We start from the raw sequence: 15010 nt of genomic DNA, 5'->3' as shown, positions 1-15010 counted from the left end.
AAGGGTCATGTTCCTCACCACATCTGCATTTCTTTTTGTTGGCACAAAACAGTGATGTATGTCCATAGCGCTGACATCGTTTACAGACCATTAGTTTTGGGGTGTAGAATCGAACGGGAATCAAAATTTTTTCGATTTCCACATAATCTGGTAGTATTTTGCCAGAGAAAGTTACGCGGATGGAATGCAATGCGATGAAGTGTCTTTTTCCTTCTTGCAACTGGGATTCTAGAAGCTGCTGGCATTCAAGAATTTGAACCGGTGATATTCGGGAATCTTTGAATACTCCCTTTCCGTTAAGTACCAGGGATTCAAAATCTAGATCGGCTTGCTTTATAACACCGTCAATTTCAACTTTACTAGCAGGAATGTAGACGCGATACAAATTCGTCAGCTTTTCGTTGTGTACGACATCGTTGGCTTCTTCTCGGTTGGAAAACTGAACCCGAATTTTGCTGAAGTTCACTGTTTTCGTGTTTTCTATTGACGAGTATTTGGAATGGAGCTCCTTGGAAATCAGAAGAATGTTGATGGGTTTCTCTAATTGCCGTATGAACACTTCGAACGGGCCTTTCGCTGTAGCAGGATAAATTCTTATACGATGGTTGATCATTTCGGAATTTTCGTCCACGGGATTCTGATGGGTGGGGGCTTCATCATCCGAAATTTCATCTGCAATCATCATGGATTGGCTCCCGCCAACCATGGTAGAATGAAATACACCAGAATAACTTTTTAACACTAGAGCAAACTGGACAAAGAATAACTGTGAACCGCTCTCGAGGAGAGATGATCAGCGAATGACACAGGACATCCTGCGGGTCCCAAATAAAAATCCGAGCCTCGGGAGCAAGGTGGTAAGTGTGAATTGTCTTCCTGTTGAATTTTAATTCAATTTAAGCTGTTCTTTGTGAAATTTCCAGCATCGGAGAAAGCTTCTAGAAACCCGTGGAGAAAACAAGGAAGGGCATTGAGAAGAAGCCTAAGCACCACATCGTCCCGGATGGACGTATGATTCTAACAAGGTAAATTATTTATCATTTTGATGATTCTATTTTTTATTATAAAATATTTTCCATTTCTTACAGGATTCCACAAACCAACTCACTGGAAAGAAGTTCCGGAATTGTGTTTTTATTAAATCGTGAATTAAGTGTAGTGCCAGTGTGATGAATGACCTTGAAATAAATTTTATTTGTTGAAATCCAATTTGTTTTCATTTTATTTTCAACAGTAGAAACGAAAAAAATAGTAGGCAGGATCCAAATATCATTTCGATACTAAACACATTTTACGTAGCTTTCATCCTCATAACACGTTGAACGCACTTAAAATTCACGTACACACTTAATCTTTTCTCCTGTGGTCGGGAAGATTTCGTCCTGTATTTTCAACAGCTGAAATTACAGGACGATTTCAGGACAGCAAAACAGCTCAGGAAAACACCTGTCAAATTGTCCTGTAGGCTCGCAACGGCTTTCTCCTGTGATTTGCAGATCGTTTTCGGACTATCCTGTAGGTTCAGGTTTGTTTTCTTTCGATGTTTACATTGAAATAGGAATTGAATTATGCAGAGAATTAAAAAATATAATATTTTCAAAATCAATAAACTTTTATTATTCTTTATGAGAAGCAGTATAATATTAGAAAAAGTTTTATTCATAAAATAACGACGCCGGTGCTGGTCTCATTGGCACGTTCATAAGAATTCATATATTTCGCCTGCAAACAAAGAATGAAAAAATGTAAATTCTCAGTCATTTAGGGTTAATTTTGAAAAACTTACCAGCTCAACCATATGTTTGACGGTGAAAAATTGGGCTGCGAGTTGAACGTCGAAGATCCATTCGCCGGGCAGTTGATTTTGTGGTTTATAACTGCGCCGGAGGATTCTCCGGGGAGAACTGTTCCTCCAGCACTGTTTCCAGAAACTCCGCTTTTTCGAGTAGAGGCCTAAACACATGACGCACGTTGTATTTAGAAGAAATGAATCATTGTTAGATGTACAGAAATATTTTAAATTCAAGTCACATACTTCCACTTCCACTTCCACGATGAAACCGACAGCGAGCAAATGAAAGCGCAACAAAAACACATTTCGAAACCACAACTGTTATTTTAGCAACGTCGTGAGATACAGGAGATTTCTATTCTGATTTTTTTCGTTTTCCTGAACCCTCGAAAGGAAATCCTTTCGAATTTCTGGATTCAGGGTTTGTCACGTGATTCGATTAGCTATCAACCCGTGGCGCAGGAAAATGCTTGTTTTTGACAGTTCCAAGTGTCATTTTGAGCTGTTTTCCTGAAATTCAGAGGATCATGGTCCCGAGTGGAATAATTGCAATCTTAGTGTGTAAGTTGCACGTGACGTTCATAAAGAAAAATTCCTATTAGGGAAGCGTTTACTTATCTTTTTCGTACAAATTACGTGAAAATCAATTGGATAAAAATTATGTAGTTTTTCACGTAGCAGCAACGTGCAGATTATTTTGGGTGTGATGAAGCTGAAAACCAGTCACTGTAGGGGCATAATGAGAACCTCCCTGGGCAGTATAATTAAGCACCATTATTCAGGGCACGATGAGCGTTTTCTGCCGGGGAGTCTAGCAGCGAATTCGACTCGGTGAAGTCAACTGAATAATAGAGCTACAGCTTGACTTGTTTCATCTGAAAATTTGGCCTATTGGTAAGGTGTCGGAGAGATAATCAGTAGACTCGAGTTCGATTCCTGGTCAAGGTGATTTTTTTTTCATTTATCATTCATGATCGATGCATTTTGCACTAAACGGTGAGGCATATAGTGTTTTCGTTTATTAGCAGTGGTAACCTAGTTATCCACGAGTTTTGCCCTAACTGCTGTTTTTGTGTTCGTTTATTAATTCAGAAGTCCACTAGTAGTGCCCTAGGTTTGAATCTCAAGCAGGCGGTTGCAACCCGTAGAAGTTGTCAGTGTTGGGGGTAAGCATAAGGGTGAGTATAGCAACCATATATTTGCATCGTCCCGGGCGACGATTCGGTTTGTTTATTTAGAGAAAGTTTTGCCCCGCACCAGTTGAGAAAAACGAAAACGGTAATAGATTCATCAAACAAAGCAATTACAAAATAATCTAGGTCTGTTTGTAGAATTCAAAGAATTAACACATGCTCATACATTATGTTTCTGGTGTTTAGTTTTGTTTTTGTTTGTGGATGATGCCACTAGCCGTATAATGTAACAATCAAAAAAAATCAATCATGAATGGTGTGTGAAAAAAAAATCCCCCCGAACAGGAATCGAACTCGAGTCTGCTGATTACCTCTCTGATACCTTACCAATAGGCCAAATCGACAGATGAAACAAGTCAAGCTGTAGCTCTATTATTCAGTTGACTTCATCGAGTTGAATTCACTGCTAGATTATACGGCAGAAAACGCTCATCTTGCCCTGATTGATAGTGTTCTGTTCGCCCCAGGTCAACAAATTTAAATAAAAACTCGTTTTAAAATTGATTAAAGTGAAAATTCAAAAATTTTATGATGGTAAAAATTGAGAAACAATGTGTAAATCATGTTGCAGTGCGTACATTTAAGATCAAGATGAATTAAAGGTCATAAAAGCTTATTTGGTGGTGCTCAAAAATTATAATATTTTCGTCACTTGAGAACCTAGCTGGTTTTTATTTAATATTTCTGTAAAGATGAAAAGGATATTTCTGTTTTGGTGAAAAATTAATACTATAGGTAGTACGGAACAAATCCTCATGAAAATTTGTTTAAGAAAATACGTACTTTTGTAGAAAAAAGGAGTGCTTATTATGCCCTGGGTGCTCTTTATGCCCCGAGATTTTTAAAACTATAAAATTTGTGAAAATCGGTTGAGAAACAAGAACACATCTACGATAAAAGAAAAATCGTCTTTTTCACTAAAACTCCTTACTGGAAACTTACTAAAATGAGCTCAAATTTGGCCAGGGTATTTGAAAATGAATGCGGATGGCATGGCATTGTGATCAACGAAAAAAGCCGAAAAGTGAACTTGTCTAATGTGCATCAATCAAGGCGCATGCATATAAGTTAAAAATCGGTTCCGCCTTTTCAAGACTTGAAAATTTAATAACGGTTCATCAAAAAGCTCGTCGAATTATTCCACTGTGAAACAGCCACATCAAACGTATAGGGATGTTGCCAAAACACCTGTTTTGAGCCTTGACGACTAATGAAGTTTAATAGTCGTCGAACTAGAGAACTAAGGGCTTAGCTAAGGCATCCTTTATTCAGCCATATGTGAACCTTGAATGTAACCGTTTACGTAATGTGACTTGAAGTAATAAGTTACTTGGCACACGTTGGACCTTTGAGTGTTCAATATTGATTCAGTACGTCAACCATCTATACTGGTTTACTACGTCATTGATAGTGTATGAATGGAAATAAATTATGAATGAACGCTAACGCAATACTTGTCCAACTGTTTCCATGTGCTATTTTTATTATCTTATCAAATTTGGAGAGTGATCTCCTTCCGAGAGATATCCTACTCTTAACTCCCCATGCAGCGTCTTGAATTGACATATTCGGGTTAAGTTGAAGGCGCGTAAAAAGGATACGTTTGCAGGGAAACAAGGATTTTTTTTAGTAATAATTAAAGTTTTTCCATATCTACTTTTCTAACTACTATTTTGCACACCTTCATTCTTTATTTCAACAGACACATAGCAAACCGTACCAATCGAGCAAATCAAAGTTGGCCGGCATTTTAAAGTAAATAATGCTAGAAATTGATGCATCACCAATGCAATGGATATATCCTTGAAGAGGGAAAATATATTTTCCCCAACCCCTCCATGAATTTATTTCTATCGGTGATACCTGTTATTGACAATCAACAGATGGATTCGTTCGCTCATCCGCGTTTGCTTCAGCCTGTAAGTATGTAGAAGAACTCAGGACAAACGAACGGTCGTAAAAAACGACCGACCACGTAGGGGGTCTTCGTCCTTTTACGCACCGTATAAAATATCCAGCTCGCGAACGATACGATCAGTTATCGTTTAAGCAGTGAACCACGTGGACGACGGTAGTGTTTAAGCTCCGAAGAAAAGTCAAGCAAGGCGCATTAAAAGGAATATTTTGGATTAACTTAACAACTTAAAAAATATCAATGGCGGATAAGTTCACACTCTGCTTCTTGGTGATTTGCATGTGCCTTCGGATGAGCCTAGCCATGCCATCGTACGACGACGACAGAATTGGGCTCGAGAAGGATGTAAGCATATCGGAAATATTCAAAAGTTTATAGTTTGAATCCAAAATTTATCGACGAGATAGTCCCAGTTTTTTTGGTTAAAAAATAAATCTATTATCAGGACAGGTTAAGGTTGGACGTTCAAAGAAGTATCTAACTATACTGTGCATAGTTGAACCCAAAATTTCCGATTTTCTCATTACCTTCTATATGCTACATTTCAGTCTATTACAAATTCCTGTATCATAGTCGGTTATAGTCTATAAAGCCGGAGACTGTGGGTTCAAATCCAGCCCAGTATATTAGACTTTTTTCCAACATGTTTGTTTCAAAATGAAATTTTCTCTCTCATCTGAAAACCTAACCTTTACCACACTGATGAATTAAGGGATTAAGTTTCAACATCAAACATTTTAGTTTGAACAATTTTCAGATAAAAACATGTAACCTAAGTGTTTTCCTCTCTTAAAATATTGATAGGTGGAATACTGGAGAACTAAATCTCATCAGATTTTTTTATTCGATTTCAATGTAAATAGTCGTTTTTTTCAACTGAAAACGAAATCTACACTTTTTATTACCAGAATCAGCAGTTTATCGAAAAGCATTGAATTTTTACTCATAATTACGAGTTAACTCAAACAAAATATTCTTCAACTAAGAAAAGTAATAATAAAAGCTATATAGGTTAAAAAAAAACAGTGTATAACTCCTAAAAGTAGAATTGAAATTATAAAAAAATAAATCTTAAAGTATATTTCATGTGTATAAGTTTCTGGGTTCTTGTTAATTACAATTCAGAAATAAGAAGAATCAAGAATAAACTAAAGTACTAAAGTAAATTCAACTGAGAGCGCAAGCTTTTTGTTCTGTCGTTTCATTTAAAAAATTTTGAGCGAAAATTAGACTTCTTATAGATTTCTTCTTCAATTTTGGAGAAACTAAAAGAAATTAAAAAAAGTTCCAATATTAAGATCATTATGAAACGTGAATCGTTGTTCATCTGAAAAGAATGAATTTTCTTGTTAAAGAAAAACAGAATATGGTTTGTAAAATTAAAACTTTCTTTAAGAAGGATCCCTTTACAATCTTTTTAAACAGACTGGCTTGTGAAAATTTGTAGGTGAAACCTTGAAATGATTCTGGCTTTAATTTAAGATTCAAAAATCATTGTTATACGCCTAAAAATTATAAATGTTCCTATTTTTTCTCCAATTTTTCTTTTTTTGATGAGTAGTTTTTTTATTTCTATCAAACATGAAAAAAATGTCAAACAAATCAAAATTTATATTTTAAAAAAATTTGTGTCATTGATTGTTTTAATTATGATTGCGAAAAAGCGATAAATGTTTAAATTAATAAACCAACTGAAAATTGGTTTGGTTCACGACCCGTGAAGTGAATACCATCTGTCCCGGTTTCGATTCTAGAGATTTAGATTCTAGCACATTCTAGTTTATATTTTTTTTTTTAGAATCCCACTTGGCCAAGAAGGGCTTTAAGCCAGAATTTGGAAATACATTCATTCCGAAAAAAATCATTCAAGTATGTAATTACAAACTGAACAAAAGCCAACTTCAAAGGAAGACAAGTTTTCGTCCAGTTTGTGTAAAGTTGGAACTATTGGAATAATTTCTATATGGTATGATATAGATTATATAGAATTAACGGAATGTAAATTTTCGTTCGTAATTTGATTGAGTCAAGTGAAAAGTTCTAAAGTTACAAAAGTAGCTTAACATCTTAAAATATCATTTTATATTGATTGGCTGATAAATGGAACAATACCTATTGCCTGCATTGTTAATTTTTTCGTCTATTCTATCAGTTGAATTTTCTCATCAATAAATCATATCTATAGACTTTTAATCTTTTAATCGTTTTTTTTTTCATTCTCTCAGCAATACTTGAGACAAGTTCAGGACTTGCTAGCGGATCCGTCACCCTATCTGATCTTTTCGCAAAATCCTTACGCCAAACGGAACTCGGAATTGATTAACACGCTGCTCGGATTGCCGAAGAAGCTGGAAGAAGCCGGCAAGTAGATTGGATCGACGGTGAGCAGCCAAAAAGACCAGAACTGGTGTCCACTGCTAACCGAACAAAGAGAAGAAAATAAAACTTAAGTTTCCCGATGACATCTACGCGAGACAAACGAGTCAACGCCTCTCCGCCTACACAATAACAATGAATGCCACTGACATTTTTAACATTTCACCGCCGTTTGCAGAACACAGCAACGTCAACGACAGAAAGATATAAAAAAAAATCCATATTGATGTTGCTTTTGAGATAAATAAAATGTCTGAAGAAGTTATTCGTTTATAATCGTCGTAGTGTACTGGTTTTGTCTTCGAATTTAAATTTCTTTTTTCGCGTGGTTATACCAAACGGTCAAACAGAAAACGTGTATATGAAGCACGTGCTTGGTGACTCGGTGCATTCTATTGACACAGATCTGTAACTAATCGATCTACAACAAGTTAAGTTTAACCAATCTATCAGAAGGAGGGTGACTGAACTTTGTCAGCTATAGTGTTGTCGCTGAATCCCCATACCGGAGTTTTCGTCAATCAGCGACGGTGACATCACTGACGACATTTCATGTTCACCATACATCCATAAAACATCTTCCAATTGTCGGAACCAAACAAAAGAACGGTTTGTCGATTGCCGAGGTGTTTGATAAATTTCTGATTGTCGCTGGTTGGCAAAGATGCCACCAATTGACACTGTGCATTCAAAATAAACCATTAGAAACGCCGTTGATTAACTGACAGCAGATCACAGACTTCCGACAATCTAGTACTTCACTTTTTTTTGTTGGAAGTCTTTCGGAAGTCGGAAGTCTATTATGGTTTGCGACCCCTCTCTCTTACTAGCAGGGAGAGGGGGTCTCCAAAGCAAAAGACAAATGTTTGCGTAACTCGAGAACTGATCATACAAATGGTACCAAATTTGGTATGGGAAGGGCATTTGGATACGAGCATGGGAGGCATGGTAGATGCTTGGGTACCAGATATGTTTCTATGATTGTTAAAGATTGTTAATATGAAAGAGTTTTTGGGTACGAAAAAAAAAAATGGGTATTATTATAAGAAACCCCTACCTCTTTCCAGCAGTAAGAGAGCAGCCATACAAGTTTTTTTGTCTTAACCCTAATCCGCTCTTGGGTGTCAGTTTGACACCATTGGAAGTTTGGCAGCTTGTAACTCTATTCGGGTGCATCCAGATAAAAAAAAATCTCCAGGGACCCTCAATGAATTCTTGAAATCTTTAATTTTGCATCATTACTTTTTTATGGATGCACCCTGAAAGCCCGGGAAAAAACTGCCTTCAGACCTTGAGTGTCAATTTGACACGCCTCGCTTAAAATTACTAGATCTCTTTTGATCCCAACCGAATTTTACAAAATTTATAGTTTTGGAAACTTCGTTATGTAATTCAATTATGTTTCTCAGACATTATTCACCGAAAAAACTTCAGTTTTCCGTTATTCAAAGTCTAAGAAAAAAATCCAAAAACATGCTTCGAGACTGTAGATCAGCTACGGAATGCTAAAAAAAATTCACTTTATGTCCAAGAAAGCCGAAGTTAGAAGCTATACCATGCTATACGTTGCGCATAAGGATTTGAACAAATTTTTTAAGATGATGGCCACAAAAAATGTAAAAAAGTGGTGTAAAACCGTACTTTCGAATCAATGAATCGTCAAGAAGAACAAATTTTGAAAAAGGATTGGAAAGTTGCCGTAATTTGGCACATTTTCGCATTTTAGGATTTCAAAAATACGAAACACGGAATTATTGACCATTTTTCAAAAGTACCTGTTTTTTCGAAATTTTTGTCAATTTGCAATTTCTCAGATGCTACTTCAATTAAATTGAATAAAAGGTTTTTAGAAGTGATTTGTTATAAGTCTATCAGAATTAATTTTTAGTCTTCGAATTAAAAATTCTGGACACATTCAACATTAGGATATTATTTAGAGTTTTGATTTTGGGTGTAGTTTTTTTTTGCACGAACAGAAAACGCGCATGTGAAACCGGGGAACTGAAATGAAGGGAGAAAATTCTTCAATGATCACACAAATTGTGCAGCCAATGATTGAATTTGTGGTACCTAATTAGTGGCAATTTGTAACAGAAAATAAGAACGTTTGAGTTCAAATGAGAGAAACCAGTGCTCAGAGAGAGTGAAAATGTGCTAATTGTTGCAATTTGTGAAGCAGTTGTGGAATTTTGATCATAACCACTCCAAATGCAAAGAATTCTCTCTTGATTTCAATCCTTTGTGTGAAACACGTGTATGATGAGAAATTGCGTTTACACAATAGGTAAGTTTACAAAATTTTGAATTAGAAATAAGATTTGTAAAGTTAAGTCTAAAAGTTTGGGACTCACCGATTTTGACGACATAGCTATTATCTGGAGGATATCCGTTTGAGTTTCTGTTGTGCTGACAACTGCTGCATTCGGCTCGTTTCAGTCATCGGTTGACCATCGTGTCACGTCGCAATGAAAGGAGAAAAAGAAAGAAAAACATAATTATTATTATTATTTTATAGCGTTATCGTTTTTAGCCAGTGTTACACTTTTTGCTGTTTTGCTCAGTTTTACACCGGTATTGCACCAGATTTGAACTGGAGGTGGGCGGTGGTTTCCTGAAAATTCTGTCAGTGTTTCTGAACAACGTATGAGTAAGGTTATAATACACATGATGACGATTTTTGTTCGTTTTTGTCTGGTGGAGTGCAAAACTGAGCGAGTGGAGAAAACGAATACGGTATTATACCGCGCATGAGTTTGCTGCACCCGCTCAGTTTTGTATACTCAGCCCGACAAAAACGAACTCAAATCGTCGTCAGTGTATTATTGCTACCTCACTTATACCGTATTTGTTTATGCCGAGTGTTGCACTGGTGCACCACTAGGTGCTGTCAAACTGTTTGTTTATTCGGACAGTGTTGCACTAGATTTGACCTATTGTTGCACTGCCATCGGGCGGTGTTGCCCCGAAAATTTTGTCAGTGTTGCGATAGAGCGTGTGAGTGAGCGAGGTAGCAATACACTGGCGACGATTTTTGTTTGTTTTTATCGGGAACGGTGGGACACTCCACGAGTGGAGAAAACAAATACAGTATTACTCAGAGTTCAAACGCGCATCCAACCACTGACAGAATCTTCAGTATGCCACCTCCACGCTTTGTTCAAAACTGGGGCCCTACTGGTACAAAATTGAGCGCATAAACGAACAAAAGAATAAAAAGTGCACAACTGGTAGTGACCTGGTGCAAAACTGAGCATAAACGAGAACGATATTATCATGGAAACCAACTATCCGCGACGTTTTTGGAGCCTTGGCCAAGTTCAGTTGGTACTCTATAATCGGACGTTTTTTTTTTTTTTAAATAATGCTAATTCACTCATTCGATGTTCCCTTAGAAATGTTGGACACTTTTACTACTTCTTTATGGTGATCGATTCGAAATTCACTAATCAATCGTTTTTTCATGAATCGGCTGGCAAATCGGACAACATGTTTGTAGACTCGGTTTTTATCAGTTTACTTTTCTTATTCTTAGTCACGTTTCACTGATATATGAATTTAATAAAGAAAAATAGCGTTTTTTTGGCAAAAATTCTATTATTGTATACGTATCCTCGATAACTGGACGTTTTCGATAGTCGGACGCCCCTTCCGGTCCCAAAAGCGTCCGATTAGCGAGCGAGAACTTTTACTGTTAATTAATTATAAACCGTAATGTTTTCTTTTCATTTATCCCCATTTCTTTACATTTTGAAACCGCACTCTGTTGATACTGTTTTTTATGAAAGAACAGAACAAAATTTATGGTTTTGATTCTATAATGCTTACACGTAGCAATATTTTAATCACTTACCTGATACGAATGAAAATATGTAATAGCAATAATAGCAATTCCTCGATGATCGTATGCCGTTATTTTGTAGTACCGTGCTTTTGGGGTTGTGACAAGTTAACTTTTGTATCTGGGGCATCGTTCATGCCTGACTGACTGCTAGGGGACCGATGCTGCATCATTGTTCGCTTTTAAATTTACCACGAAGAAAGTTTCATCCATGATTATGTCAGATAAGTTAAGTAATATTGAAACCAAAGTCAATATTATAGTAAAGCATTCTGATCAAGATGCATTGATTTTTTTTCCAAAATTTCATGAACAACAGTTTAGTATTGTTTTGATTAATAATTTAATGATCGAAACACGATTGCTCAGAATGCAAATGCGCACAAGTTGCACTATTCGCGTACAATTCATAAGTAATGAAAAAGGTAACAATATAAAATGCGTACATCTGCTAAGGGTAAATACATTGCATAGAATTCAATTTTACAATAAATATTAGCTTTTTGCAAGAGTTACACAATAAGTGGGTGTCTCAGAGCATATTTGATCCATATGAGATTTGTAATTCCAAACTGAGGATCGAAATGCCTATTAAAATGACTAAGCATGTATAAATATCATAGTTTTCTCTACAAAATACAATTTGTGACAATGACAATACATTTTTAAATAACTCTATCTAACTTATCGGTACATATTTGGTAGATACTGTTTTACAATAATAGCTTGTCACTTACAACATTTTGAACCATATTCGGTTGTTTACAAAAGAATCAATAATTTTCTTTTAGTACCATTCCATGGGGTGCAGTCTTTTAGACTTATAATACTTACATTGTAAATATCACAGTACATGTTTACATCACATATCCCACGATGATCTTTAGCATTCAATGGGATGTACATTTTTTTTGTTTTATTTTAGTGTATTGTCCACACTATGTTTGTTAAGAGGATAGGATTTTCAGTCTTTTCGTTGCTATATACATTTTTGAGAACTTTTGTGATACATTTTCTATTAAATCTTAAAAATAAACTACCAATCCCAAACTACGAATTTACAAAATTGTAGTGTAATGCACAAACAAAAAACAAAAAATAAATGAAAACAGTTAGCTGAGAAAATACGGACAAGAAATAATAACAAAAAACTAAATTAATTATGAAGAAAATATAAACGCACTTAAAACTAACCGTGTCACTTAATTTAATAGAAAAATACACAATACAGGTGGGGTTGTCTTGATTTTTAAGGTTATCAATGTAATTACTTTAATGAATTATTTGAATACAATCTTCTTATGTGTTTCGCTTTCTGTTTGGCTGCTCCAAATCGCGTTGCTCGTGGGTATGGTGAACGATGCAAATCGATTGATGCTCTGGTTGCCGATGACTTCCAAATCGCAACACGATAGAATCTGCACGCGTAATTTGGAGCTGCTTTCCGCCACTCGCCACCGAGAGCGCGGAAAGGGAAGAGAAATTTCTATTCAGTAAAACTTCGGCGTCTTCTCCATATTTGTTTAGTTGTTGATTCTGAAGCTACGATTATATGATTTTGAAGTGCAGTTTTGAGTACATTCAGAATTTGATCTAGATTTTTTTCCGTTTTTATTAACGGTTTTATGCCCTCGCTGAATTCTTAAGACGGCTAATCCGTCTTTTTTACTTTAAGTTTACAGTACAATTGTTGTTTTCCCCTCCATCATTTTTCCAAATTCCAGTGATTTGAAGGTCTATACCCAATGAGTTGGGTAACTGGATGGAATTTATGAACATTGAATTGAAATACAGATTCGAATCGTTTGTTAGAAGCAAATTGTTATGGGTAATGAATACATTGTCCATAGTCTATACTCTTAGCTTCTTGATACTGGATAGGGAATAAAAAGAGGCCAAGTTTGAACTCGAATGCGCGGTTATAAGAAGCGACAGAAAATATTCGAACGCACTCTGTGAATAGAACCAAGTGCTCATGCTAGTCAAGAAGGGATTGCTGTTGGCTGTTTAAACAGCTAATTCAGAAAACTTTTGGTCAACATTGACTGGAAAGGTCTCGACCACAGGGAGGGTAAGAATTCAATGACGCGAGCGATGTTCTTCCCGGCGCTCTCGGTCGCGATCTCGTTCCCGCTCGCGGTCAGACGATCTGTAACGATCCTCATTATAGTAGCGTTTAGAGTTGTCCGCTGATGCATCAGTGGCTGGCTCCGGCGTTTTACGGGGTCTCGAACGTCTTGAACTATTAAGGTTAATGATTAAAATGCCAAACAGTTCCCAGCTTGCACAATATCTTACCCGTCTCTTTCACGATCACGATCTCGATCCCGGTCACCGCGTTCTCGTTCCCGGGACCGTTCACGGTACCCCCGGGATCCGGAACGTTCTCGCCTGGACCGGGAGCGCGGATGAGAAGTCCTGTCACGTGATCGTGAACGTTCCCGGCGACTGTAGCTTTTGTTCTCGATGCCATGGAGTGTGTCCTGTAGGGAGCTAATCAATATTTTGCACCGCTCGTCGTGCGCTACTTTACTCTGTTTGATGAGTGAAATTGCCGTAGCCAAGGTTTCAATCGCACTGGAATATTCTCCAGCAGCGGCATCCGAAACGGCTCTACAAGAAAAAAAAAAAAGAAATTTTCGGTCATTATAAGAAAATTGCAAAACTATTGAGACTTCTTTTTGCAAAATGGTATAAGGCCGGAACAAATTTCAAATCCTTCTTTTGTCACTCGGAGTAGGAACATCGCGAGGAGGGAATAAAAAATAATGCAAAAAAACTAATAAATTGAAAATTGCACGAAAGCTTGTATACAATATCATAGCACAAAACCTATAAATCAAGTAATTTATTAGCGAAAAGTTTAATAAAATACAGGATACAAAAGGTGGTAAAACTCCCATCTTCCACAATTTGGTTTTTGCATTTGTAATCTTCCGGATATTTGATACATTTTTCGGAATTTCCATAAAATACTTCAAACTTTATTTATTCCTCCCTCTTGTATTTTCTAGGAAATTTCTTTTAAATTGAATTCAGAGGATAGATCCTTTGTTTCAAAAATGTTTGGTTAAAATGAAACTCATAATTAAAAAGAGTTTGTTTCATTAGAATATTTTTTTGAATCAAAATCAATTGTTTTTTGGTTCAAACACCAAGATTAAAAAATAAACAAATAAACAGCTCTAATACAGGGCCACCAGGAAATTAAAGAAAAAGTTGTCATGTCTTATTAAAACTACTCAGAGAAATCTTGGTACCCTGACCGGCCCTCATTCTGCGCAGTCCCAAACTCTGTACATTTTCATATTCAAACAGAAATATTTCAAGATGTGATGAATAAAATATCCATGAAACAAGCTGAATCTCTTCAGTTACTGTTTATCTTCAAAATGCTTCCAATTATTTTTAAATCTGATGAATTGTTCGCGAGAAATGAAATAAATCAAAATAAATGTAGGAAGCAAACGTTGAAAAATGGCCGCCGTTAGCAGTACAGCTTATGTGTTAGGAAAACAAAAAGATCAAATGAAACAGTGTTAAACAGAATTTTCTCATTGGAAATGCCTTTACGTGAAAGATAAAATCATTCTGAAATTCGGGATAAATAAGCCAGTGATGCTTAAAATCCCTTGAGAAAAAAAAATCATTCTGAACATGACTGCCAAAAAAAATTGAGAAAAAATAGTTTTTCAAATCAAAACGATGATTTAAGCAATGCAACTAAACAGAGGAAAATTCATTTGTCCTAAAAAACTTTCTCGCCGCCTCAACAAATCTTGACGAAAATTAATTCATGTATTCTCGCTTAATAAAATGGCCTCCCTCGATTAGAAACAATGTTTTTCTCCAGCCACCCGAAGGCGACTATCGACTGGCAAAATCCACTTCCATCG

At 36.2% G+C, this 15010-nt stretch overlaps 2 protein-coding genes and 1 long non-coding RNA gene across 3 annotated transcripts; 1 reads left to right on the top strand and 2 right to left on the bottom strand.

Annotated features, from left to right (window-relative positions):
- Nucleotides 1–1593: 1593 nt before the first annotated feature.
- Nucleotides 1594–2297, bottom strand: LOC129745290 (uncharacterized). The gene is made up of 3 exons (XR_008737110.1): nt 2036–2297; nt 1787–1953; nt 1594–1722 (listed from the first exon to the last, which is right to left on the bottom strand). It is a non-coding gene; the product is annotated as an uncharacterized LOC129745290 (long non-coding RNA).
- Nucleotides 2298–5017: 2720 nt separating this feature from the next.
- Nucleotides 5018–7552, top strand: LOC129745289 (pigment-dispersing hormone type 2-like). Its single transcript, XM_055738267.1, has 2 exons — nt 5018–5245; nt 7126–7552. Exons 1-2 carry the CDS (start codon nt 5141–5143, stop codon nt 7267–7269), a joined length of 249 nt encoding a protein of 82 aa, XP_055594242.1. The 5' UTR covers nt 5018–5140; the 3' UTR covers nt 7270–7552.
- Nucleotides 7553–12351: 4799 nt separating this feature from the next.
- On the bottom strand, nt 12352–13724 carry LOC129745286 (uncharacterized). Its single transcript, XM_055738262.1, has 2 exons — nt 13413–13724; nt 12352–13356 (listed from the first exon to the last, which is right to left on the bottom strand). Exons 1-2 carry the CDS (start codon nt 13585–13587, stop codon nt 13130–13132), a joined length of 402 nt encoding a protein of 133 aa, XP_055594237.1. The 5' UTR covers nt 13588–13724; the 3' UTR covers nt 12352–13129.
- Nucleotides 13725–15010: the final 1286 nt, after the last annotated feature.

This window comes from Uranotaenia lowii, chromosome 2 (assembly GCF_029784155.1).
Source record: "Uranotaenia lowii strain MFRU-FL chromosome 2, ASM2978415v1, whole genome shotgun sequence".
Taxonomy (NCBI): Eukaryota; Metazoa; Arthropoda; class Insecta; order Diptera; family Culicidae; genus Uranotaenia; species Uranotaenia lowii.
The sequence above is the reverse complement of the archived record's forward strand: the minus strand, read 5'-3'. Positions and strand labels throughout refer to the sequence as shown.